Source organism: Tursiops truncatus, chromosome 17, assembly GCF_011762595.2.
Source record: "Tursiops truncatus isolate mTurTru1 chromosome 17, mTurTru1.mat.Y, whole genome shotgun sequence".
NCBI classification, from domain to species: Eukaryota; Metazoa; Chordata; class Mammalia; order Artiodactyla; family Delphinidae; genus Tursiops; species Tursiops truncatus.
Window position 1 is genome coordinate 14,445,603 of NC_047050.1, and position 27,407 is coordinate 14,473,009.

At 43.5% G+C, this 27,407-nt stretch overlaps 1 protein-coding gene across 16 annotated transcripts in view; it reads left to right on the forward strand.

Moving 5' to 3' along the window:
• SULF1 (sulfatase 1) overlaps nucleotides 1-27,407 on the forward strand; it is a 161,840-nt gene that overhangs the window by 106,710 nt on the left and 27,723 nt on the right. For 12 of the 16 annotated variants that reach the window (XR_012327208.1, XM_073794489.1, XM_073794494.1 and 9 more), the window contains 7 exons: nucleotides 3,583-3,734; nucleotides 6,150-6,319; nucleotides 17,568-17,718; nucleotides 18,660-18,835; nucleotides 20,561-20,689; nucleotides 20,943-20,999; nucleotides 21,782-21,911. Coding sequence is in view for 15 of the 16 variants with exons in the window: in XM_073794489.1 (XP_073650590.1) it covers nucleotides 3,583-3,734; nucleotides 6,150-6,319; nucleotides 17,568-17,718; nucleotides 18,660-18,835; nucleotides 20,561-20,689; nucleotides 20,943-20,999; nucleotides 21,782-21,911 (965 nt within the window). In the remaining variant the exon portion in view is untranslated. The remainder of the gene's footprint in view (nucleotides 1-3,582; nucleotides 3,735-6,149; nucleotides 6,320-17,567; nucleotides 17,719-18,659; nucleotides 18,836-20,560; nucleotides 20,690-20,942; nucleotides 21,000-21,781; nucleotides 21,912-27,407) is intronic. The other 4 variants (XM_073794501.1, XM_073794502.1, XM_073794499.1 and 1 more) reach the window with 2 other exon arrangements.

Consider the following 27,407-nt stretch of genomic DNA (forward strand, 5'->3'; position numbering starts at 1 on the left):
GGGAAGCCAGACTCACGTGCACGAGGTCACCTAAGAGTATATCATAATTTTAACTTGGTTCAAAATTATGTAAATTTTTAGTTACTACCAGTGAAGTCCTGCCACCCCAAATCTAATAATACATGGAATAAAAGCTCATTTAGTATATCATTTGTTATATTCGATAAGATTTGACTTCCCTACAGCATCAGAAATCTTTTGTCTATGTGCGTACTATCGCCGACATAAAAATAAATGTTTTTGCCTGAAATGGCTCAAGGGAATTTTTCTAAGTATTATGTAACAGGTAGTCCCGGACAGAAGTTGCATGGCCTAAAGTCAACAATCATTATAATCAGGTCTTCCTGATCATTCTCCCTGTCACCCAACGACCCCCTGCCACCTTCTTAAACAGCTGTGAAGGGAAGTGTTTAATGGCCCAGAGAAAAGAATGATACAGAAGGAGGGGTAGGTGGTGTGTTAGTGACATATTCAGACAGTTAGTTAAGTTGGGTTGAATTGCCAGTGGCAAAGGATACAAAAACTTCAAACCACACCCAATATAATGGCAATATGGGTGAGAAAATGTAGTTCATCTTAGGGAGGGAGAAAGATTTAATACATCTGGAGGAAAATAATTAGAAGCCCAGATAATCAGTTGCAGAGCACTGCCGGGAAGCGTAATGTTGAAAGAGGCCAGGGGTGATTACAAATGAGCCTCGGTCTTAGGAGGCAACCAGAAAGGCCGAGTAACTTGAAGCTGACAACGCTGGGTGCTGCCTCCATGACGCACGAGGTCCCCGGTCTCTCTTGGAACCAGTGTGATGGGTGAGGCAACATCTGGAATACTGAATACATTTTTTACACCCCATTAACACAAAGACACCGAAAACCTGGAGGGAGTTCTAAAGCACATAACAAGGCCTATTAAGAGACTTCAAGGAATAGTTTATAAGGGGAGGATTAAGAGAAAGGGCAATAGCCATGGCAATGGGTAGAAAACAGTCCTAAATAATCTAACGGGTAAAACAATGAGGGAAGGGCAGGAATGACTTGTTATGGCTTCCCTGAGAGGAAAAAAAAAGAACAGAGAGAGAACAGAACTAAAAGTAGCAGGAAAAGAAAAAATCGAAAAACTAATTAAGCACGAAAATGTCAGCCAGTTGGGGGAGAAATTTGTTGCCACAAAGTAAATCAGGTTGGGGAAGAAAACTGTGTGACCTCTCCAGCAATGTTTTCAGATGCACAAGTGCAGAACTCTAGAACAGGATTTCCTTGCATTGCAGGAGGGTAAATTATTTAAAATCAGAGCACAGATCATTGAAAGGCTAATGATCATAGCCATGGTCATCATAATACTGGCAGTGGCAGCATTTAATAAGCCCTCGTTATGTGCCAGGTACTGTTTTCAGTGCTTTACATATGTATTCATTCTTTTTAGTCCTCACAACGATCCTACCACTATTACTGTTATCATCTTCATGTTTTTCCAGAAGGGGAATTGGAGGTAGACGGAGGTTAAGTAACTTGCCTCCGGCAGGATAGCTGACAAATAACAGAGCCGGGATTTGAACCCAGGCAAGCTGGCTCCAGGTTTTATGTTGCAAACCACTATGATCTTTTACAAAAAGAGAGAAAAGTGGGGGAAAAAACCCTGGGGAGAGGAGCAGGCCAGGGGAAAGAGCTGGGCTTGAGGTTATTAAGTGAAAGTCTTCTGGAAACAGTCCCGTTCTGAAGTCATGCTGGTGGGGTGTGGCTTTGGTCCGCCGCCTGTGACTCTTAAATCACGTTGCCTTTTGTCGGAAAGGAAAATCATCTTGTGGTTCGATGTGAAAAGGTGGTTAGTCTCTGAAGACGCAACCCCTCATTAGAAGAATTTCTACTGCTCAGAGCCAGCTCAGAGGGAAACCCTGAGTCATAGCTGACATGAGACCCTCTGACATTTTGTCCCACACCCGTCCATCTGCTCAGGGACCCTGGCAGAATCCTCAAGCAGTAGGTGTTTGGCTAATTGACCACCTGATTGATTTACTCATTTGCAGATTCAACATATAAATATTCATTCAACAAATAAACATTGCTGTGTTTCTCAGACTTGAGTCAGCCCTTCAAAGAAAGTAAATCCAATGGGAAGTGTCAATTTTTCTAACTCTGAAGCTCTCCTCTATGAAAATATTTAGACCAAATCAACTTTTTTTTAAAAAAAATCATAGCTCAATTGAAAACACAACATTTAACAAGTCCAGAACTGGTACCATCCCCAGAAGACATGGGGCTCCATGAAGCCCAGTTCAAGAAACAAAAATTCATGCAGCCCCTAGACTACATGCAAGGATGAGGGAAGGGAGGTCCACAGATGAGGTCGAGGCAGTGTTTGCCCTCAAAACCCTTACAGTTTAAGGGAGATTAAGTTTCTACGTGAACATAACTATACCACCAGGAAGAGAGGGAAGACAGCTTCAGAGCCACAGAAGTAAAGTGCTGTGGGATCGGGGCGAAGACTGGAATTGAAATGGCTTCTGCTCTGGGCTGATTCATACAGAGGGTGGCAGAGAATAGCACAGACAAAGGTGGAGAGGTGGAAACCAGAACAAGTAAAGGCAACACGTTGACTGGAGAGAGGGACGATTCACAGAGACGTGCAAGATGGGGTCGGAGGCAAGGAAGGGCTTGGATGGCAAGGTGTCAAACTCAATGTGATTCTGCAGGCGAGGGGGGGCCATCCAAGATCATGAGAAGGTGATGTGACCCGAGCTGGTCTTCAGGAAGCTGGCAGTGAGAATGGAAAGACCCTGGAGCCTGCATAGGAAAGCCGGTCAGGAGACAGTGGGCCTCCATGAGGGGTGTCAAGTAATCAGGAAACAGGGACAGATCCCAGAGCTCCGACCCCACTGTTGCACAGCGGCCTTTCTTGGGTGTGACCATGCCAAAGTTACAAATGTGAAGGCCTTCCAGTGGCCTTTTCAACGAGCAGTGGAGTTTTTGTAGCACATATACCTCTATTTTACTATAATTCTATGAAAGTTAGTCGTCTAGGTTGTGACTCCATGTTGCTAGAATTTTTGATTATCAGTAATAAACACATTTGCAAAATACATATAATGCAAACACCGAGGACATAAAATACATGTGACGTAAAAACCCTGACCGCGTCCCATGATAAACGGAGTTTACTACGGTTCCCTGGCTGGGAAAATGTGTACTGTCCTGACAGGCAAAAACAAAGACAAGTTTTTCAATAGCGTTTTTGAAATTCTCAGCTCTCCAACAGTTAGAAGACTTATTTTATCACAAAGACAACTTTCAGTATTCCAAATTTCATACTGGCTACTTCTCTGATTGTTATATCAACTTAACAAAGAGGTACATTCTGCTTTTATAATCCGTGTACTTGGGCACTACTTTTATTTATTCAAAAGGAAAATGTGTATGTGTCACTTTGCGAAAGGATCAGAGTATTACATGCATGTTATTCTGGCCTCCACGGTTACCAGGTTAACTTTTGCCTCACTGCCTTTTTTTTCAAGTCATAATTTCACGTTGATGCATTTAGTTACGCTTAATCATTTCACGTGAGAAAATAATCCTTTTTTCCCATTGCAGCCTTTTTTGGAAAATACCTCAATGAATATAATGGCAGCTACATCCCTCCCGGGTGGCGAGAATGGCTTGGATTAATCAAGAATTCTCGTTTCTATAATTACACTGTTTGTCGCAATGGCATCAAAGAAAAGCATGGATTTGATTATGCGAAGGTAATTTTCGGGCACTTCTACACTGCATCAATTTACTTTGTGCATAATGGGGGAAAGCCATTTTCAGTGTGTTAGCCCATACACTAGATTGGCTTTCTACATTCTCACAGAATTAGAATGAGAAATTTTAAGGTAATTTTAAACTCCAGGCAAGAAAAAGGTTCTCAAGGAGCACTGACTTTGAATAGCGATTTTTTCCCCCATTAGGATGAAAGGCAATCAGCCTTTGATGAAAGTATTATCAGAAAAATCATAGATGCCTCCACTCTGTCTTGGGATAATTTTGGGGTTTTCCTCCTCTAGAGGACTTATCCACATAATCATATGTTCATCTCATGCTGTTTTGCTTTTCACTGGGGTGAAAGTATATTCTGTCTGTGGCTTCCAATGTAGATGTAAGAATAACAGCAGACAAGTGCACTAATCAAAAGTTGAGAAACCACATTCTTTGCTTTTACTCCTGTCTGATCGCACTTTGATATTGACAAGGACACCTGCCCCATGGCAGCTAGAGTCCGCAAAAGTCTGTTAAGGCTGTCAGTCCTAGGATTTCCAAATCAGTTCATAGAAACTGGAAGGGACATGCCCCACGATTCAATCCTAGGATTTCCAAATCAGGTCATAGAAAATGAAACGGACATGTCCCATGGTTCTCTAACAAATGGATCCCAGATTAGAGTTTGTAAAAGTCACACAGGTTTTGTGATTGCCAACTTAAAACTATTTCCAGATCGCAAGAGTGGAGGGGAAAGCATCTTTGAATTTAGCCTGCTAATTAGCCTAAAATGCCTTCTGCCCTCCTAGCCATATCCATCTCTTCCTCATTTATCTCAAAGAAGCCGAGAATCTGCTCTATCTAGCACAGGTCACTACGAAACAGCTCTTGGTAGAAGTCAGAGAGAGGAGACTCGATCGAACTTTGGCACATTGCTGTCTTTCCACTTGGCCTGATTTGAGCACAGGGGACTTGGGGTGAGGGTGTATGTCTCACTCTTTCATACCCTTCAGAAAACAACGCATGCAAATGAATGCGTATTAGCAATTCACAAACATTGCTAATAGGTTTCCAAACTCATCAAAGTTGAGAGCTGGCAGGGACCTTGGAGGCAGATTTGAGCACTGTCCTACCAAGTGCAGTAATTGTCACTGCTCATTTTTTATCTTGTGGGGATGCTTGTCATGCTTCTGTTCAAGCTATTAACCCTTCTTTCCCTGTTGTCCTAAGGAGAGCAAAGTAATCAAGATTCCTTCCAAAGACCAAATCAGCGTAACTTGCCCGTTATCACAGCTGATTAAGTGTCAAAGACAACTGTGTCAAAAAGAATATGTATCTTTTTTTAGGGAGGAAAGGAATGAAACAGACACTCCCATGGACGAAGGTGTTAGCCTGTGGACTTGTCCTAACAATGACACAGATTTGGTCCCTTGGGCACTGCTTTTGCAGCTGTTCTGGTCCTTGAATCTACATGTGATTAGTCATGCCTAGAAGCCTCTGACGGTGCACATTGCCTAGGCACTTTCTGAATAAACTTTATACCGGAGTTCCAGGCCAGTGATACACACTTAGAGGAAGCAGGTGTTTTAAGTTTTCATTTTTTCTTTTCTATTCCATTTCTTCCCCCTCTTCCCCTTATTGCTTTTGCATCAGCCCCTGGGACTGCCGGTTTAAGTTATTTTATTAACAAGTCAGGCTCTAATCCCAACAGCTGGGTAATTTTAGTTGTGCAATTAAGAGTATAATCTGCTGGAGATCAACTGCTCCCCATACTGAGTGTTTCAAATAAACTAATTGATAAAATGTTGCCACTTTTCCCTGGGCGCCCAGATTTTGGCCACGCCTTTCATTAGCATTTATTATGTAATGCTCACAGGTGAATTTTTAATTTAAGGAAAAGATCTTTTCTTTTGTTTGTGCATTTATGCGTGTGTGTGTATGCCTGTGTGTGTCTGTGTGTGTGTGTGTTCTGCAACTGTGAATTTGTAGTGGGCGTGGGTGTTTCCTGCCCTTGAAGTAATTAAATTTTTTTTGTCAAAGAATTACATCAGCGAAACCTGAGAATGAAATATGTATCCGGTGTTTCATGTGCTGGAGCATTTGTATTGCCAGATCTGATCATTATCTTGGGCAAACGGGGACTTGACCCTTTTTTTTTTTTTGGCTAATTCCTAAATTGCACATTATTTTTTTAAAAAGGTTTGTGCACGTTACCCCTTTAGCAAACCCAGAAGGTAACTGCCAGCTGATGTCCTCTGTCTCCGGAAGATGTTTTGCCCCTTTGGGAAGTAGTTTCCCTTCCTGCTTAAGATCTTACCTCCTCGTTCAGTGCGTTGCTTCTGAGGGAAAGCAGTATTCAAATGTGATCTGATGAATGTCACCTTTTGTAATTTTTGTTTTGTGTCAAATATATGTTTCAGGACTACTTCACAGACTTAATCACTAACGAGAGCATTAATTACTTCAAAATGTCTAAGAGAATGTATCCCCATAGGCCCATTATGATGGTCATCAGCCACGCGGCGCCCCACGGCCCCGAGGACTCAGCCCCACAGTTTTCAAAACTGTACCCCAATGCTTCCCAACACATGTGAGTAACAACCTCAGCTCCGGGACCTGCCGAACGCGGGCCCCGCCTTTGCTCCCCATCTCGCTCCTCCCCTGCACCCCGTTTCCTTCCACGCGGCACCTCCACGAGACGGGAACACCGGCTTCTGCCCCGAGACCGCGGAACAGGAAGACCCTGAACTCAAGGGCTTGTCGAGGTGCTTTGATTAGGAATCACATCCACATTTGTAAGCGGCTAAACGAAAAGAGAGAGAAGCATGCGGGGTGAATGGGGGGCGATTTTGATCAAGGGTTTCCTTCAGTTGTCTTAAATAATATTCACAAATGTGATCTAATCATAATAGTGATCAAGCAGTGTGTTTCTCATAGCAGCTGGGTGGCAACCCCTGGTCTGGTTATAAAAACCCGGGTGGATTCCCTGGGCATGGACTGTTGCAGCTTTGCCGCAGATGTGCAATTAGCATTGCTACAGAGGCAGCTGGAGTGGGCTTGCCCGAGAGGCCTTCTCAGGTCAGGCTTTCAAATAACCTGATGTTTCTTTTTAAGAGGAGGGGGTGGGGAGGCACAGAGTAGAGGGCTGATGGCATACAGGGACAGGACAGAGAGCAGAGAGCTGTAATGTGCCTATCGTTCTCACTAGCCAAAGTCGATGCTTAGGCAGCAGAGGACGTGATTTTGATTTTCACTCTGTCCGCACACTTTCTTCTTATCCATTGCAATAATGCACAGTCTTCTACGCAGAGCAGCTGGCTCTGTATCTGCTGAAAGTTTGACCGCCAGAGAGGTAGGGAACAGGGTACTGGTGTGTTTCCTTCGTCACTAAACCTCCGGAATACATTCTTCATCTGTTTGTGCTTAAATATCATCCCTTTTCATCCACGCTGATTTTCTATCTGTGATCCCAGACAGAACAAAAAAAAAAAGATTAAATGTACTTCCTTACGGAAAGAGGTAAGTAACTACGGAAGGCATTCTAGTTGCTGGTCAAGACATATCCCTGGAAAACTTTTTCTTTTTATTCTTATTTTTTATCTTATTATAACTAATAAACTGCTGGCTCCTGGTCAGTGGTACTTAGATCCTCTCTATCGTATCAAGTGACTTAGAAAGAAAGAAAGACAAGAACTGACAATACGTACGAAGCCAGGGTGGGTGTCCTACTGAGCATGCCCAGGAACTTGGAGGGTGAAAGTGTTTTGATGCATGAAATATTGTCGACAAAGAAGGTTGCCCCAGCATCTGGGGAATACGGTCTGGATGAGCCATTGTGCTTTGGAATCAACCCTGTGGATGGATATACAAGCCTCTGAAAACCTACCCTACATATAGCTATGCAACTGAATTCATGAATGAAGCCCATGAGTGGTGAGTGGCTCTCCATTACCAATCACTTGCAGATTTAGTAACCAGCTGGTTCAGTGAGAGAAAAAGGTTTTTGCAGGCTTCTTCCATGCCCTGGGACCCACCTTTCTCTTTTCTTTTGAGTCAGAAATCGCTCCCTTTGTTGCGTTAACAGAATCTCAGCCTAAGGTGATTTTCCACAACTGTAAACTTCACTGATGTTTTCCCAAGTTTGAGGACAAGAGGTTGACAAAATGTGTTTTACGGCTCCTTAGAAGTCAGCCTGCCTTTGCAGCTTCAGGGCAAGGTCCTGAGCCTACAGGAAAATCAGCCACAGGTCAAGAGGTTCTGACAGCTCAGCGGCATGCACAGACAGCAGTGCAGGACCAGAGGAATCTGCAAAGTTCTCGGGGCCTCAACAATAGCTTTTTTTAAAAAAAAAAAAAAAAAAAAGCATCTCTGATTGCAGCAATTTAAAATTCTAATAGTTCCACAAATATTTATGGAGCGCCACCTGTGACGTTGTACAACACAGCAGGGATATAGGCACAAGGAAGACACAATTGCTAACCCTGGAGACCCAATGAACTAGGACAGAGGTTGGCACAGAGGGGCCAAATCCAGCTTGCCACCAGTTTTTATAAATAAAGTTTTATTGAAACACAGCCATGCTCATACAGTTAGGTATTGTCTATGGCTGCTTTTGCAACACAACCGTGGAGTTGCGTAGTTGCCGCAGATACCGTATGGCCTACAGTGCGTAAACTATTTACTGTATGATTCTTTACAGATAAGTTTGTCCTGGTCCCCTGCTCTAGGGGGTAGTGTCCAAATAGTCTTATCAGCAGCAGGCCCAGCAGTAAGTACTAGAGCAGGGATCCCAGGGGCTGTGGAAGTTTGGAGGAGGAAGCATGCACATCTTTTAGAGGAACAAGGAAAACTTCAGGGCCCAGAAGGCATTCAAAGTGGGCCGCAAAGGATGGGCAAAATTTCTGCAGCTGATATGCAGAGATTGGGTAGATGATTTCAGGAAGAGAATGTGGCGTAGAAAAGTGGTCACCGTGTAAATGAGGCCATCTAAGATGTGACCTAGGAAAGCAATAAGGGATAAAGCTAGAAAGAGAAATTCACAGAATATTGAGAATTTGTGTAATTTGTATGTAAGCATAAGCAGAGAGTCACTGGAGGCCACGTAGTAAAGGTAGAATGACGTCATATGTGAGTTGATCATCTTCTCATGCAAAGTTTCCATTATTCCTCTTTAATGCAAATGAACCCCCTGTGTGCCTTAGTAGTGATGCTACTAAGGGAAATCTGCACATGGCAGAGTGAAAAGTTCTCAGGCCTTGGAGCCGACAAGCGTGGGTTCCTATCTCAGCTGTCCTCACTGAGCCTGTGGGCCGTTTCTTTAAGCTCTGAGAACCTGCATTGTCTCATCTGTAAAATGGGAGTAATAACTAGCACCTTGACGTGGTGTCATGAGTGACAATTAAAAGGGGCCCCACCTTGGGCCTGGGACACAGAAGCCACTTCATAGGTGCTAATTCTCATGGATCCTTTCTGTTAAGACAAACCATAAAAAACTGTTCTTTCCGGATTGGATCTCTCTTGACCTACAAAAAGTGCTGCTTCGTTTGGTTCAACTTAATGTTCGGGGAAAGCAGCTAGAGAAAGGACGAGTTGATACTTGTCCGTGGTGCCTTGACAAGTCTGTTGACTAGCTAAGACCCGCATTGATGAGGCTGTCACACCTGGCTATTCTAAAAACACAGACAGAAGCAGCAGCCCGGGCTGTGTTATCTTTGCCAGGTGCAAGATGTGCTATAGGCAAGTGCCAGTTTGGAGAACACTCTTGGCCACAGAAGATGAAAATTCACACCGTGGGATGAGCGATTCAGCTTCTGTTTGCTGCTGAGCTTGGGGCTTTGTGTACCTAGAATGGGGAGATCCGCTGTGTCTCCTGCACACCTTAGAAGCCTTGAATTCAGGGCATCTTTGTTGTAAAAGTCTCCCCGGCTGCCGCTGGAGGAAAGGGCTGGAGAGAGTCCGTGTGCGTCTCTTGTCACTGTGAGTGACTGCCCAGGTTCACAGTTCAGTCCGCACACAAAAGGAGTGAGACAAATTGAAGGCAAGCTTTCCATTGTGGCGCTCGGAGCTCCTGAATGGCTGGTTTCCTTAGCGAGAACAACAGCAAGGCATTCAAGCAAAGGATGCAAGAAGTTAAGTGCTTTGCAGAGATATTCGGCAGGCCCTAGGAAAGCGGAACGAGAAGCTGCAGGCTCTCCCCTTTCGGCGGGGGGATGCAAGCCATGTGAGCGCTCTCCTTGAGGTCACCTTCCTTGGTGGTCAAGCATTTTCCAGATGCCTTTCATCCGCCTTGGGTTAGAGCTATCTGACCCCCTCAGCCTGCAGCGAATGTATCAGGTTTCCATGGTGTTCGCCGTTCCAACAAAGGAAGGAAGCCAGTCCAATATTGCAGCTAGAGGTTATGCCAGCCGGCTAAGAATGAGAACAGATTACAGACGGACGGAAGACACTGTTTGATCAGACAGTGGCTCAGCCACTCCTGGCCTCTGAGAGTTCTGAGGGAGCCTCCGTCATGATAATCACCTATAATCACCGTTACCATAGAGCCCTTCACTATGGCTGCGACCCTACTACACTTCCCAGTAAATTCTCTCCCCCGTATCCTCACAGTAATGCTCTAGCCTCATCCTCACTTGGCATCGCTTTTCTCTCCTGGCCTCAGTGATGTGATAATATGCACCTGTGGACAAAAGCCTTTATGAGAAAGGAGATTCCATGTATCTTCCCGATGATTCTATGAAGGGCTCAGACTTCCTGAATACTTTCCTACCAACTATGCATGTATGAACTTAAAAATTTTTTTTGTTCCAATTCAACAGTTCTTTCTTTCCATCCCTGGAAATGTGTATGACTGTACACACACACACACACACGCACACGCACACGCACACACACACACACACAGAGGTTCATGTGAAATCTAAACTTTCGGTAGAACAGTCCACATCCACTAAGTTGCAGGATTTGTTCTGACAGTGGAGTTTGGGATGGACACGGCACGTCAAAGGGAAAACTACGTCTGTGTAAGCCTCAGAACAGTTTTCGAAACACCTTTGTTACCTAAAGTTGGAAAGAAATGTCTTGCCTTAAAAAGAATGTGCACGTTCTCCCTCATTTCTTCCACAAATACATAAAAGGATATGCTTTCGAAGATGAGAGAGTTTTAAATCCCCCATAAACATTTGTGATTGGGGCAGAATTCATTGCTCCCTTTCCTCTATTCCCACTCTCTTCTTCTCTCTATGTTTACTACATATCCCATTGCACTGGCTGTTTACCCAGATCCCCGAAGTGCAATCGCACAGGTCCAGGGGGCCGTATTCGCACTCAGTATCACGTGAATGGTGCCCTGCTGCTAGGCAAGGTCGCTCTTTCCCAAAGGCAGGACCCAGCGGTCCATCTCTACCTCTCGTTGTCTGGTGAGCACAGCTCCTGTTGCTCTAGTTGTACAATACGTTTTTGTTTAGCAAATGAGTAAACATATTAACCCCACCAACTAGCTGACATTAAGACACTATTTTAACTAGTATGAAAATAGTTGAACAATCAGTTTTATAAATTAAATGAGTACCTAGAGATAGTATAATTTCATAAATTTTTAGATTAAAAAAATGAATACGCAAAGTTTATTTTTTTTAAAAAAAAAGACCCAAATAGCTTTGCCCAGGTCACATAAGTAGATAGGGACAAAACTGGAGCCCAAACTCGACTCTCTTGGGCCCTAGATCTTTCCACTACACCGGGCTTGTTCAGTACCCATCACAGTCACAATTAATAGGAGAAGAGTTCCCTACGTATGTCTTTGCACAATTAGAATTGGAGTTTGCAGCATCATTGGAAGACTCTTTAAATTAGTTTTATGATATGCCTTTTTATTTTAAAGTTTTATGATTTATCTATAATCAAGATCATTTGGTATTATCCTGCATGTGTTCAAATATTACCCACCTAAAGACATTTGAACTCAAATGGGGAAGATCTCCAAGAAGTCAATTAAATTAAATAAGTTTAATTTTAGTGAAAGCTGAGATGGTGTGGCCTGGGAGATTAAGTCTAGAATTTCCAGTATAATGCTTTGAGTGTGTGCGTCTTAAATCTATACAACTAACTTATTCTGGGAATCGAGACCTATTTCTCAGTGAGTGATTATCCTGCTACAAATAAGGGTATTAAGAGTTAGGATTTTTGTTGTCGTATGAGACTAAATAGCAAATGAAGAAAACATGTTCAAATACAAAACGCTCAAAATATATTTAATTTCTGTGGGGTGACAGCAAAGACCATCAGTGGTACAAATGAACTGCTAAGTTCTTTGCATTTTGCCGCGAATGGGTTTAATATATGACACGTGCATTTCTTGAAACTATTTCTGTGCTAGTAAGAATTATTCTCCCTAAACAACCACCCATCAAATAGAAAGGGGACATGATTGATTTTCAGAATTCTTATCCCTGTTATGTCAATAAGCAATACGAGCAAGAAAACCAAAGCCCAGGGAGAATTGGCATTGATGGCAAAGGTTGAACGTACAAGGCCAGTAGTCTGAGCGATCTGCGAGCTCATACACTGAGCAATAACTCCAGACAAACAATGACTAGAGAAAAGCAATGTGCAGGGAAGCCTTGCTGGGCAAAGCTCACGTTTTTAAGTATTGGAATAATCTGTTGAGGGTTACAGGTACCTTCCTGAAAGTTAGGAGGTCTGGAGAGCATAGTTCTGGGCCAAACATGCATCTGAACAAACAGCAGACCAGGCACATGTGACTGTAACTCTGACAGATTTTCGTTTTTTGAGGGTTTTTTAAAAGAAAGCAACAGAAACTCAAAAACAACAAGTTGGTCCTTTGTCCTCTCCATTTTCAAGCAAACAGCCAGTGTTATCTACCTTCTGGAGGATGCCTCCAGTGTGCCCTGGAGGATCAGACTTGATTCTGTATTTGCAACAAACATAGACACATAGCAGCTGGTGGGAGGCGTCTGAATGGGAAACAGAAGCAGCTAATATTTTATTTTATTTATTTTTTATTTTATTTATTTTTTATTTATTTATTTTTGGCTGCGTTGAGTCTTCATTGCTGCCCGTGGGCTTTCTCTAGTTGCGGCGAGCGGGGCCTACTCTTTGTTGCGGTGCGCAGGTTACTCATCGTGGTGGCTTCTCTTGTTGTGGAGCACGGGCTCTAGGCGTGTGGGCTTCAGTAGTTGTAGCACACGGGCTCAGTAGTTGTAGCTCGCGGGCGCTAGAGCACAGGCTCAGTAGTCGTGGTGCACGGGCTTAGTTGCTCCGTGGCACGTGGGATCTTCTCGGACCAGCACTCGAACCCGTGTCCCCTGCATTGGCAGGCGGATTCTTAACCACTGCGCCACCAGGGAAGCCCGCAGCTAATATTTTAAATCAGAATGAAGGCTAATGATTTCAGGACTTACTTTTTATAGAAAGAAATGTATGGATCAGTGCTTTTTTTTTTTTTGCGGTACGCGGGCCTCTCACTATTGTGGCCTCTCCCGTTGCGGAGCACAGGCTCCGGACGTGCAGGCTCAGCGGCCATGGCTCACGGGCCTATCTGCTCCGCGGCATGTGGAATCTTCCCGGACCGGGGCACAAACCCATGTCCCCTGCATCGGCAGGCGGACTCTCAACCACTGCGCCACCAGGGAAGCCCTGGATCTGTGCTTTTAATGATGGGGATTTTGAGGTGCTTTTTGGGGACGGCAGTTCAGTGTGACATCATGGAGGGAGCAGGGGTCCCAGCACGTTCTTTCAGGACCACCTCCATACACTTTACTATGTCATTTGTAAAGTGGGAGTAAGATGCCCTGCCTTCTCCGGGCTGCTACAGCAAGCAGGTGACCTGTGATGTGATAAGCTCTCTCCCAGCTACCTGTAAGTGTGGGTGTGATGTGGTCACAGCATTTGTCCTCTGGAGTCACTGACACCTCTTTGAAGCCTCACGAGAACTCTTTGAAATCCTTGCTCCCGTTATAGAGATGAGGAAACAGAGGCCTAGAGAAACAAGTTGCTCTAGATCACACACTAGTAAATAACAGGACTGGGATGAGAATTCAGGTCTGATTCCAAAACATTCTGGAACAATTGGATATGTGGTTTTCCACTGTTCCCTAAAACAGTTACTTGCTTCTCTGTGGCTCGTGGGCCAGCCAACAGCTCCAGGCTCTGTCTGAATAATTGTAAGTCAATTCTTAGGACGGCAAGCCTTCATTATCCCTGGGGGACAGAAGGCTGCATCTTCCAGGAATTTGGCAAACCCCAGCAGGAGGCAACCACAGGTCTTTGGCAAAAGATCACTTTTCAACAACACTGTCAGTTCCAGCGACCCCCAACCTTCCACCTGCAGGTCCCTGGACAGCTGCTGTTCTGTGGGAAGCAGTGGCAGCCTGTCTTCCTTTAAAAGGCAAATGCTTATCCCCCCTCCCCCCCTGCTGAGATCCCACCTGGGATCTCATCCCCAGAGCAGGTGTGTGTGTGGGGGGGGGTCATCTCCCACATCCAGAAATTAAGAAAAACGGGATGGGGGAAGGACAGCTTTGACAGCGGACCTGAACTCTCCCTTTTAATATAAGCCAGATTGAACATATGTCATTCTGTAAATCCGGGAGTCCAATTTGCTGCAACCTTCCCTGTTCCTCAAAGCGAGGTGGATGGAACCCTGCCAAGCACTTGAAGGTACACGATGGAGGACATGATTGGCCCACTGTAAGCCTGCCTTTCGGTTCCCTATTGTAATTTTTAATTGTGTTGAGTTTTTGTGGTTTAAAAAAAATCGACTAGATTTATTTTAAAATTAAGGCAAACCAACATCAAAGGCAGTAAGAGGAGAGGGTGAGGTATTATGAAGAAACCCCATGTAATCTTTTATAGCCGTATTGTTTTTCAGGGCACGTATCAGTAAGTGGTGAGGGACCTTTTGTGACCAACTTGCTCTATTTCTCTGACCTCAAACTACCCCCATGGGTGAAAATCTCTTTCCGCCAGGATTTAGATGGCCCCTCTCTCCACCTCCTCTTCTGTCTCTTAATCTAATCCTGTTTGTAAGGCGACACGCTGTGTGAAGAATAAGAAACATGGGCTTAAGTCCCTTCCTACTGCCCAGGCCCCTGAGATACAAGAGTCAGATTTGGCCCGTGGTGCAATTTTAGATATGAAGAACGCTTTCAGGCCAAAAGTGGGACCATTTGGTTCATGAGGTGTCTACTTGGTAAGGAGACGAAAGTTAATGTTGAAAGTTTCTCTTACAGAGAATGGCAAGTGATATCTGAAAGTTTGTTTTTTAATGCCATGAGATTTTTTTCAACCCATATCCTTTAATAAAAAGAATACATTTTTTTATTGGCTCATGTAGGAAACTCAGGTATGTCTTCTGTTCTGGGCACTTTAAAGTGATAGATAGATAGATAGAGATAGAGAGATAAATATAGATAGAGGGGATAGAGATAGATGACAGATAGATATAGATAGATAATAGAGAGAGAGAGAGAGAGAGATAAATATAGATAGAGGGGATAGAGATAGATGACAGATAGATATAGATAGATAATAGACAGACAGATATAGATAGATAATAGATAGATAGACAGACAGATTCGTTGTTCCTCAAAACAACTTTTTATTAGAGATGCTCTTATCCCCATTTACAGATGAGCAAATCGAGCTGCAGGTGCTTTTCCCACCCTACAAATCTGTCTCCTTAAAGGGGAGTTAACTTACACTTCTGAGTGTAACTTGTACACTTCTAGTGACAGTGTCTCCTGTGCTCTGTGTTATATTGGCATTTGAGCTGTGGCATTTCTGCTGGTTAACCCGCATCCTTACAGATCATCAGGGTAACTTTTTACACCAGGAAGACCAATGGTACCAAAACAGCATTTTCAAATATTAAAAGAGAGGTGCTGCAAATCCACTGGCAGAAGAAAATGTATAGTCACAGGTGACATTTATAGAGCCCTGTGTTCATGGAAACACCCCTGTGTACAGTCATGCATCTCAGAAACTCCAAGTTCCCCCATGCGAAATTCCCTCCCTGACGGAACCACTGGAACACGGTCGAGGCTCCTGGACTCACCAGGCTCACAGCGACTGATTGTTTCTCTAGTTTTATAATAAATGATGCCACAGGGTCACCTTCAGTCATCATTATCCACCATCTTTCACTGATAGGATCCTCCCCAGAACAGAGACTGGTAATGAAATTTCTCGATCAACATAGACTGTTGCTTATTCTGTGAGACTGGCTCTTTGCACAGTTGTGGTCATATGAAGAGCAATCTCAGATGCAGGAAACTCCCCTCATTCTACTTTCTTTTCATTTTTTTAAAGTGAATGGGCTTTGGAACCAAGTCCTCGTTCTATTACCCGCTAATTTTATTAACCTGAGAAAGTTATTTATCTTTGCTAAGCCTTAGTTTTCTCGGCTGTAAAGTAGGAATGATAAACCTATATCCCAGAAGAGCTGAGCTAATTAAATGAATTGATGTGAATAAAACACTTAGCACGATACCTGACACGTGGTAAATACTCGCTAAGTTTTTAATATTTATTAAATGTTTAATAAAACATTTATTAAATGTTTAATAAAACGAAATATTTATTTAATGTTTAATATTAAACAACGCTTATATGCTTATCAGCTAAGGAAAAGGTTCAAGTACATTATAGTGTGGCGGAGAGGTCAAATGAAAAACAAACATTTCTCACTGTGAGAATTGTTCTAGCATAGATATGTTCTTTGGGAGTGTGAGGTAGCAGCATCTAATGGTCCAGGGAGTTGGGGAATACTTCAGAGAGAAGGTGACGTGCTTTGTGTGGCCCCAAAGGAAAGTATGGACACCTCTTGGATCTCTGCAATAGATTAAATATAGGCTTGAACCACCTGTCCTAGAACAACAGAACCCACTTCCCTATAGTTAACAAAAAATTATGCCCTGCACCTATATTGATTTGTCTATAATGAATAGCTCTATTGGTAAGCATGTATATTGCCGTAGACTTGGTTATAATTCCAGAAAATCCAATTAAATTAATGGTATCTTGGGCTTCCCTGGTGGCGCAGTGGTTGAGAGTCCACCTGCCGATGCAGGGGACGCGGGTTCGTGCCCCGGTCCGGGAAGATCCCACGTGCCGCGGAGTGCCTAGGCCTGTGAGCCATGGCCGCTGAGCCTGCGCGTCCGGAGCCTGTGCTCTGCAACGGGAGAGGCCACAACAGTGAGAGGCCCGCGTACCACACAAAAAATAATAATAATAAATAAAAATTAATTAATTAATGGTATCTATATACAAGGTTAGGAATGAGAAAAATTCATAGAGACTAGATATGTAGGTAATCCATAAAATACCCTAGTAAACTCAAGAGAAGAAAATGTATTGAAATTTTGATTCCTCATCATTGCACATAATGTATTAGTGACTATATTTCATAGCCTAATTAGCAATACAATTTTTCGAGTTAATATCACCATGAGAACATTCTCTTCTACATTACTGAGTTTTATCTGTAGATTTGTAACATGACCACAATCATGTTGACGTGTTTTTACACATTTTAGTCAAAGGACCCAAAGGAACTTGCACTAATTAGATTTTTAGCTGCCAGTCTTGGTCTTCTAAGTTTGAATCCATATAGGTTTTCAGAGGGCTTGTGCTGTTTGGGGTGGTGCGGACTTCAGATCTCTATATAAACACAGAGAGATGTATGGGAGAAAAAAATCCTTTAGCAGTGTCTAAATTATCTTTCCTAAATTGTTATTGTTATTTCACAGCCTTTAACTTGAGATATGTCTCTAAATGGCTAAAAAGCGTATATAGTAAGACTCCTTTCTGGATATTTGCAGAACTCCTAGTTATAATTATGCACCAAATATGGACAAACACTGGATAATGCAGTACACGGGACCCATGCTGCCCATCCACATGGAATTCACAAACGTTCTACATCGCAAACGGCTTCAGACTTTGATGTCAGTGGATGACTCTGTGGAAAGGGTAAGCACACGAACTTGCCTCAGTGACAGGTTTTGGTCCAGCTCCCCTTACGTAGACCCATTCTTGCCCATCCTGTTTTTGTAGTTGTCGTTTTTCATTTTAAGAGAGAGAGTGTGTGTGTATTCAGCTAATTCATCATTGCTCCCTTATCTTGTCCCCTTTCTATTACCTCTCCATGCTTGGCTCTTGTGGAGCCAGTAGCAGAGAGGAGACACAAATCAAGACATCATAGATCAAGGGCTATAGCCGCAAGTACCTTCAGGAATTAAGCAAATAATGTAAGTAGCTAAATCAGATCCAGTATAAGGCAATAGGGAATGGTGGGGCTTGTGGTGAACTTGAAACTAAATGCCCCCATCTAAAGCAGGGAGCAACTACTCAACTTCAACTAATTCTATTGTGTAAGAATGTGGATACAGTATCAAGTCCTCTGACTTCTAAAAGAAGCCAGAAATACAAATATTTTCTTTGAAATTTCCTGAATTTTAAAACATACGCCAAACAAGACATGCCTGAAGGCTGGATCTAGCTGGATCAGGCTCAGAAATAGCCTGTTTTTAACCCTTGATAACTAGATATGAGTGATGATAGTCAAATTTGCTTTTAAATGGATTTTTCAAAGTAAAACCTTAAAGTTTGGTGGTGGAGGTTGTTTTGTGGGGTTTTTTTTTTTCCAAATAGGCAAACAAAACCTTTAAATAAAACGTACCAGACTCACAAAAGTTACATATTATACAAAATCAACTGTGTTATTAGACTTTTTCCCTCCAGGATTGCAGGCAACTGGAAAATGTGGGTAATGTACATGTTTGTCGGCCTTATTAAAGCAACTCTTGCCTCCTAAAAATAATGGGAAAAAGGTTTGGGTGAAATCATGGCAGCACTGTTGTCATCTTACGCCATCACAATTGCTTCTGACTGGTGTCTGTGCTGTGTTTCAGCTGTATAATATGCTTGTGGAAACGGGGGAGCTGGAGAACACTTACATCATCTACACTGCCGACCACGGTTACCATATCGGGCAGTTTGGACTGGTCAAGGGGAAATCCATGCCATATGACTTTGATATCCGTGTGCCTTTCTTTATTCGTGGTCCAAGTGTAGAACCAGGATCGATGTACGTATTTCTCTGTTTCCAACATTCAGCTGTCATAGCTCGTGTACGTCTGAGATAATTCAATTACCAATCGCAGGCTCTGGTTTCCTTTCATCCAAACGAAAAGGGTGCATGTAGGTTGGTAATTCAGAAGACAAAAACCTCCTCCCTGCTCCACCCCTCCCCCACTTCTGCCACATGTTAAATTAACTAAAGTATACTCTTTCAAGAGAAGGGAAAAATAACTGTATCAGTGATTCATTCTCTCAAATTTACCAGAATGCATGAGGCTGTGTGCACAGACACAGAATGTGATCTTTAGGAACATTATCCTTACCTTCTTTGAATCTTTTTTTAAAAATAACCAGTCCTTCCTCTTGTTTTGTTGTGTTTTTTTTTTTTGCGGTATGCAGGCCTCTCACTGCTGTGGCCTCTCCCGTTGCGGAGCACAGGCTCCGGACGCGCAGGCTCAGCGGCCATGGCTCACGGGCCCAGCCGCTCCGCGGCATGTGGGATCTTCCCGGACTGGGGCACGAACCCGCGTCCCCTACATCGGCAGGCGGACTCTAAACCACTGCGCCACCAGGGAAGCCCTTGTTTTTTATTTTTTAATTATTACTAAAGAATTTTTTAAAGAAAATTAAATTTTAAGAACTTTAAATAAAGTTTAAATAAATTTAAATAAATTTTAAGAAAAGAAGCCTGAAGGACTGGAATTCCATTTCTGTCACCTTAAGCAAGTCTCTGCATCCCTCTGTATCTAGATATTCCCATCGTAAAATGGGTTTCATTTGCCCTACCGATCAAAATGTTTCGTGTAACTGTTAGTAGAGATATAGCAGGTGCTGCCCGTTAAAAAGCATCTGTGAAAAACTTCTGATATTATTATGGAAGCAATAGGCAATATTCAAATGGAGGCAACTCAACCACTTAAATAAATGTGTTTTTAATCATTAAAAAAATGTTTTGTGTAAAATGAGATCATGTACATGAAACAATTATGGAAAGAGTGAAAGAAAAGAGTGCAAGTAGAATTCAAAAGCTGGAATGATCCTTAAAGACCATCCAGCCTGGACCCCTGATTTCACAATGAAGACACTCCACAGACAGGGTACGTGCCTCTCTCAGAGTCCCCGATCGTGGAGGTGGCAGCCTTGGGGCCCAGATCCCAGATATTCTGAGTCCCATCTACGAGTCTCGTCCGCAGCTGCATTCCACTGCATCCTGGGGACGAGGGGATGGCAGTAAGAAGGACTCCTTTGGAGAATGTTATCCTGTCTCTCCAGATCATTGGAAACCCCTGGGGAAGTGTCAGATCTAGAGTGACAAGGCTTTATGTTTGCAAGACTAGGAAGCATGGATTGAATTCAAGTATAAAAACCTTGTGTCCTTTTTCAGAAGGTTGATTTCGGAGCCCTAGTTCAGCAGAGGAGTGGTGGACTATTGGGTTTCAGAAGAAAATACACAGCTTACAAAAACCAAATATCAGGCCACAATTTGTCGGTCAGTGTGGCCAGAGTTCCGGGGTGCAGGCATCTCTCCAGCCCTGTGACAGCCAGTTCATCTTTCTCTTGGCCCTGGTTGCTGACCACTCAGGCACCTCCCAGATGCAGCCACCGTCCCTTGGGGACCAGATGAGAGGCTGAGAAGCAGTGAAGGCCAGGGAGTCCTGGGATGGAGAAAACAGCCCTGGTGGCACCCTCCACTGGTGCTGGGTCTGGGGCGTGACCATCTGTCCCTTTGCAGAGTCCCACAGATTGTTCTAAACATTGACCTGGCCCCTACCATCCTGGACATTGCTGGGCTCGACGCACCTCCTGACATAGACGGCAAGTCTGTCCTCAAACTCCTGGACCAGGAAAAGCCAGGTAACAGGTGCGTCAGTTTTCTTCCCCTGAGCCAGCCCTGAGCACACTGGCCCCCAGAGCTGGGCGGCAGCTGGCAGAAGTAGAGGGAAAATACCCTTTGCACCTGAGGATCACCCTTGTGAATAGCGTATTAATGGAGATGCAGTCCTGGTGTCCTGGTCTGGGGAAGTGAGAGGTGTTGCTTTAAATAAACTGTTAGCACAGATCCGTTTGGAAAAACGTCCAAATGCCAACAGTAAATATTATTATTTTGCTTTCAGGTTTCGAACAAACAAGAAGGCCAAAATTTGGCGTGATACATTCCTCGTGGAAAGAGGGTAATTATTGGTTCCTAGGGTGCTTCTGGGCACCAGTCCTAGTGGGCAGCTCTCCCTGCTGGGAATGTTTTTCCCCTTATTTTGGTTTACTAAGCGTGCAGATTTCGTAAACTTAGTCATAAGACTGAACATTTGCGACTCATCCCTCCCTGGCCAGCAGAGTAAGGATTGTTGCATCAGAATTGCAAAGATGGGACCACAGCCCTTACGTGGCTCTGGATTGACAGTTGCATTTCTCCACCGCGCTTCCTAATTGGACCAGTCAATTGACTTTCTCAACCTTCTTTCCCATCTTCTGCCTGACACCCTTTTCCTTCTTTTCCTTATGTGCCTTTACTAGTTTTGACTAGACAAATCTATGAGATTGTAACTGTTCCTGAGTCACTTCTGGGTTTGCCCTTTTGATTTATAACGCCCAGGGTCTTTGTTTTCCTCCATACTTACACTGAGAGGGAGGAAAGCATTTCTATCATTGCTTTTTAACAAGAAAAGAACTTTGAGCCTGGAAAGCTAAACGTTTCTGCCCATAGTTTTGAAATGAATGATTTTGGAGGAAATGACTCTTCCTCCCCTGACCTCTCGTCCTCATAGTTCCCAGCTGGTAATTTTTTGCAAAGGACTCATGAAATGTGGGGTTCCTGTGGTTTTACCCTTGATACCAATTTCTTGCTGCCTGGAGAATGTGGAGTCATGTGACAGGGAAGGAAAAAGAACAGGCAGGTCTCAGCGAAGGTCATTTCAGATCCCTTCTCACAGAAGAAGCTTTTCCCTTTCTGTCAAAGGAAATTGCTACGTAAGAAGGAAGACTCCAACAAGAATATCCAACAGTCCAATCACTTGCCCAAATATGAGAGGGTCAAGGAACTGTGCCAGCAGGCCAGGTACCAGACAGCCTGTGAACAACCTGGGCAGGTGAGTGACACAGCTTTTCTGCACCATGACTCACGTGCTTCTCTAATTCTAACGTAAAATATTTTCAACATGTCCAATAATGTACATTTATGTATAAAGAATTTCTCCATAGCCGTCATGGAGTGCCCACTGTGACATCTTTCCCGTGACTGAGCAGTGTCTAACTGGCCCAAGCTGGGCCTTCTCATCACTGCTTGGGCTTCCTCCAACTAAAACAGATGGTGCTGGGCTTCCCTGGTGGCGCAGTGGTTGAGAGTCCGCCTGCCGATGCAGGGGACCGAGGGTTCGCGTCCCGGTCCGGGAAGATCCCACATGCCGTGGAGCGGCTGGGCCCGTGAGCCATGGCCGCTGAGCCTGCGCGTCCGGAGCCTGTGTTCCGCAGTGGGAGAGGCCACAGCAGTGAGAGGCCCGCGTACCGCAAAAAAAAAAAAAAAAAAAAAGACGGTGCTCTCAGAGACTTCCAAATATCAGCCCAATTAGCCAGCATCCGTTCGAGATATCAGACATATGAAATGGATAGTCAGGTTAGAAAGATCAGAGACTGGTTCCATCTGAGGAAAAAGCTCCATCCCTGGGGCCCCTCCTAACTGGCCATCAGGAGGGGTCGAGTGGCAGCTTAATCAAGATCTTGGGTAGATGACTATGTATAAAATAGCTAACGAGTGAGAGCCTACTGTAGAGCACAGGGAACTCTAAATACTCTGTGGTGACCTAAATGGGAAGGAAATCCGAAAAAGAGGGGATATATGTATACGTATAGCTGATTCACTTTGCCAAAATCTAACACAACATTGCAAAGCAACTATATTCCAATAAAAATTAATTAAAAAAAAGAGATCTTGGGTAGATGCTGAGCCTCTGGACAGTGAATCACCCCAAGAGATTGGGTCTCCCCGTGCTGACTAAGACCAGATGTCATCTAACCCAGAGAGGCGGACAGAGTCTGCGACCAAGGTTGAAGAATGAATAGGGAAGCCATATTCTGTTTGATTATTGTTTCTACCTGTGCTCACAAAATTTCTGACATCAAATATTTCATTAGAATAAATCCTCTTCGTTAATAGAAATATTACCAGGGAGTTCAGGGCTACCCAGAACACCAACTATTACCAATAAGAACTAAAGAATGACCGTGTGATGAATCAACACAGATCTGTTTTTAAGGAAAGTGAGAACATAGGAACACAAGTTACTCTAAGCACTCTTGATGGAAATCTATGCTAGCTGGGAGAAATACACTATGTCATGATGAGAGGGACTGAATTTCTGCCTAAGTCATTGCAATTTAGAACAAAATTGGAGGAAAGAGAAACATAACATTTATCGAGCATTTGTCTTATGCAAGACACCGCACCCAGAGTTTTATACACATTAGCTCAATTTAATCTTCACATCCGTTGAGTGAAGAAGGCGTAGACATCCTCATTTTACAACCTGGGGACCCGTAAGTTTTCTGATTAAAACTCTGGTCTCTTGTTGCTTTCCAAGGTAAATTTCATCAATAAGGTGAAGAGAAGTTCAATTCTTCTGTGAGTCTTTTTTTTTTTTTTTAATTTATCTGACCTCTAAATAACCACACAACTACCCAACATCAATCCAAGGTATCAGACACAGGAAATAAAGAGCCCTGTTATTATGAAAATGGCCTCACTCATTATACTCTATTTATACGGCATCTAGCGTATTGAATAGATGTTCATAATGAACTACCTGACCCTCATATGCTCTGAATTTCCTCATGCCTTTTCATACACAGGAATCCCTTTGAAGTGGAAAGAGGTGAGGAGGGAGGTCTCTTGAAGGAAGGGATAAAACCAGGCCTTCATGGCACTCTGGTAAGTCAGTTTTCAAGTGCTTAGTGGAGAAGCTTAGACCTATTCATTATACTCCAATTTGAAGTCTTCAAATCCTTCTTATGGAAGCTCTAAGTATTATTATGATTAAACTCTCAGAATTGTTTTGGAGCTCTAAAATGATTTTTATGAGCCAGCCTCAATAGACTAACTTTACTTCTATTCAGGAGTTGGAAATATTCAGTGTTAAATATATCTCATGCACATAGGTGATCTTACTATTTCAGCCCTTTAAGTGGCGAGACTTATAACCCTTTGAGAATAAGATACATGGCCTACCTTTCAGTATACAGTTTTACAAACCTATCCATATGGCTTGCGCTGAAATTTTCATATATGTCCTCAAGGGCAAATGCAGGATAAACTAGATTATTGGCACAAGCTCTTCACTCATGTACTGAATGCCAACTATGTTAAACACTTCACTTTGCTTTCTTATATTAATAGTTTTCTAAACTCGCTTTGCCCCCATGAAATACTTTAACATTTGGCTCCCTGGAATTTTCCTCTGCTGCTTTATTTCTATGTTAATCAGTCTGAATTTGGATTCTATCTCATAAATATATGAGAACTTCTCAAAGAGCAATCTCTTTGAGGAGTGCCTGAATTAATGGAGCAAAGAATTAGACTCTTCCCAATGGTGATTTCTTTCTATAGGTGGCGCTCAAACCGTAGCTTTAGAATCTGAGAACTGAGAAAATTTTGAGCCTCTTCAAGGCAGTTATTAAATCTGTCGGTCTAACCTGACATAGCTGTATTCTGTAAATCTTTATATTTGGCCTTTTGCTCTTTTATCTGGCTCCACTTTGAAGATTATCTTTTTAGTTACAATATCACTGACTTTTAGAAGAAAAGAAAAAAAGTCCAGAGTAATGAGATTGTTCAGGAACAAGGCGACAGCTAAGACTAGAGCTAACCTGCTTGGGTTTCCTTCCCTTGACATGGGTTTCACACATGGCTTGAGCCCTGCTTCCCTTCCTCTAACCAAAGTGAACGGCCTTCCTTCACAGGCAGCACCATCATTTTTTGGTTTGACCCTCTATGTGGTGCAGAGGAAAAATCAGCACCATTAGCCCCATTCCCTTCACTCCTCCTCCCCAAAGAAACAGTGCACCTCCCCTCACCAGACCCCCGTGCCTGGTCACCAAAGGATGGTTTGGGGTCAACGTGGTTGCGGGAAGTGGAGTAAATAGGAAAGAAGAATGTGAAGTTCAAAGGTTTGGCTTAGAATATGGACATCCACTACCTTTTGGTTGCGTGTTCTTGGACAAAAAGCTTAATTTCTCCTGAGTCTTGGGTTTTCTAGCTCAAGGAAGAAACTTGATCTCTGTCTTTGGAGAAGGAAGTGATATTATATATGTAAAGCGCTAGATGAGCTCCAAAGCATGTGCAAGTATTGGATGTTGGGTGTTACTATTGTTCCAGGCCATCTTACCTGTTGTTTTCATTCCTGTGAAGCCAACAGGCAGTTAAAATGGGCCAGGATCCCAGACAGTTGGCATCACTTCACCACGTGAACAAAGCAACCAGCAGGGACTAATTAAGACAGCAGGGACATATGCGTTTGCATTATTTCCATGTTACTGAATTAATACGAGGCTGAACGTGAATTCCCACCACCCTCTCAGCTGGCGTTGCACCCCCAAGCGTATTTACGTACACACTATGCACACACACACACACACACACACGCATGTATGCACACATGCACCCACTCATGTACAAACTCAACTTCTGTCTGAAGACTTTGGCTCAACAGAGAACAGAGATCAGTGACGCTCAGTTCTGTCTGCACATTAGAATCACCTGGGGAGCTTTCGCAAACACTGACGTACAGCCTCGCTGCAGACCAGTCAGATGAACATGTCTGCAGGTGAGGCCAAGGCATCTGTATTTTTTAACAAAGTTACAAACCACAGACCTGGAATCTGAGAATGTCAAAGTTGGAAGGAGGCTTAGAAGTCTTCTAGTCGAATGATATTCTTTTCCTAATAAGGAAATTTAGATCCAGAAAACTTAAGCCACAAACCCAGTGTCAAAACCTGCATCTCTTCACTTCATGTTCAATCTTTTCTTCCCCAGAACATGCTGCCTCTGCAAAAATAGAAGACAGTAGATTTTTCTCTTTGAAATTGTGAATGGCATTTGCTACCCTGAAGCCCCCACAGCATCTTGGGTAGCAGTTCTCAACCATGACCTCACATTAGAATCACTTAGGCGGCTTTGGAAATGCCCATGTTCGAATCCCAACCCAGACACATTAGATCAGAATCTCTGAGGATGGGACCCAGGTGGCAGTGGTTTTTTTTTCAAGCTCTCGGATGATTCCTATGAGCAGGCAAGATGGAGAACCATTCATGTTGGGTGAGCATGATTGGGTTGTCTTTCCTCTTCCAGGTACAGATATTGACTCCTTAAATTGGAGTTACATAAATGAGAAATTCCTGGGCATTCCATTTTGAAGTACATTTTATATACTCTCTGTCATTTAAGAGGAAAAAGCAACTTGTTTTCTTTTTATAAAGCAAATGTCATATCCTTTTGTAAAGTTGTTGAATTCCAGCATCTTTGTCATTTAGTTTGCCTTTCTACTATGGTATCCGTACAGAATAAAAAATCTGTTGAAATTCTGAAAGGACCCCAGCATCAAGCAAAGTAAGTTAGAATGTGGCACATTGAGTGTAAGCTGGTTTAGCTCCAGGATCTCTGTCGTCATCCTGAAATTACCCCTCTGACCAGGGATCCCTGAGACCCTTTGTGACCAGCTACAGAGCAGGAATAAAAAGACATTTGCCGGTAAGTTCTGGCTAGAATTGTTAGTGTGCCAGAAACGGGCTGCCTGTTTCCAGAAACCCACTGAGCCCTAGTTAAGATCACAGGATGGCTTGTAACCATCCACTGACCCACCTCCCCCTGCCCTGGCTCTTCTGGTTCCAGAGAAGCTGGCCAGAAAGATTGAGCCCCCAGTGCCTTGCTCTGGCTGAACTCTCATTTGCACAGGAGCCCAGCGTGGAAGGCAAGCCTCCTCCTATCTTCAGCCTGCACTGAAGGATGAGTCTGAACAGTTGGGCATCTACCTAGATGTTCGGCTTGTTTGCATTTTTCAAAATACAAATCACAGGGTTAAACATCAAACCGTATTTAATAATGTTCCAAACAAGTCAGAAACAGACAAACGTTAAGGACAGACACTTTCTCCATCAACTACATAATGTGGCCCCACCTTATTTAATTTTTACTCTCATTTCCCAATACGCCCGCCCTGTCTCGTAAACGTAACATTCTCACCTGCATGTAGGTTGTCACCTCTGTCTTCCCAGGTGCCATTCCCTCAACCGAGGCCCACCTGCAGCCTCACACTCTGCCCCAAACCACTCTCCTTTCGTGTTGGTGTCCTCATCCATTGGGATTGCATCCTGGGTCCACTGCTTGCTTGGTATGTGACCGTGGGCAAGTTGCTTAACCTAACTCTGCCTCAGTTTCTTCATCTGTAAAATGGGCGTAATAATAGTACCTGCCTCTGGGAGTTACTGTAAAGATTATAGGAGTTAAATATATCAAGCAGCTGGAGTAGTCCTTGGCACATAGCAAGCGCTCAGCAAATACTAGCTATTGATGGTTAGCCAAGGTCAGTTCACCAGTT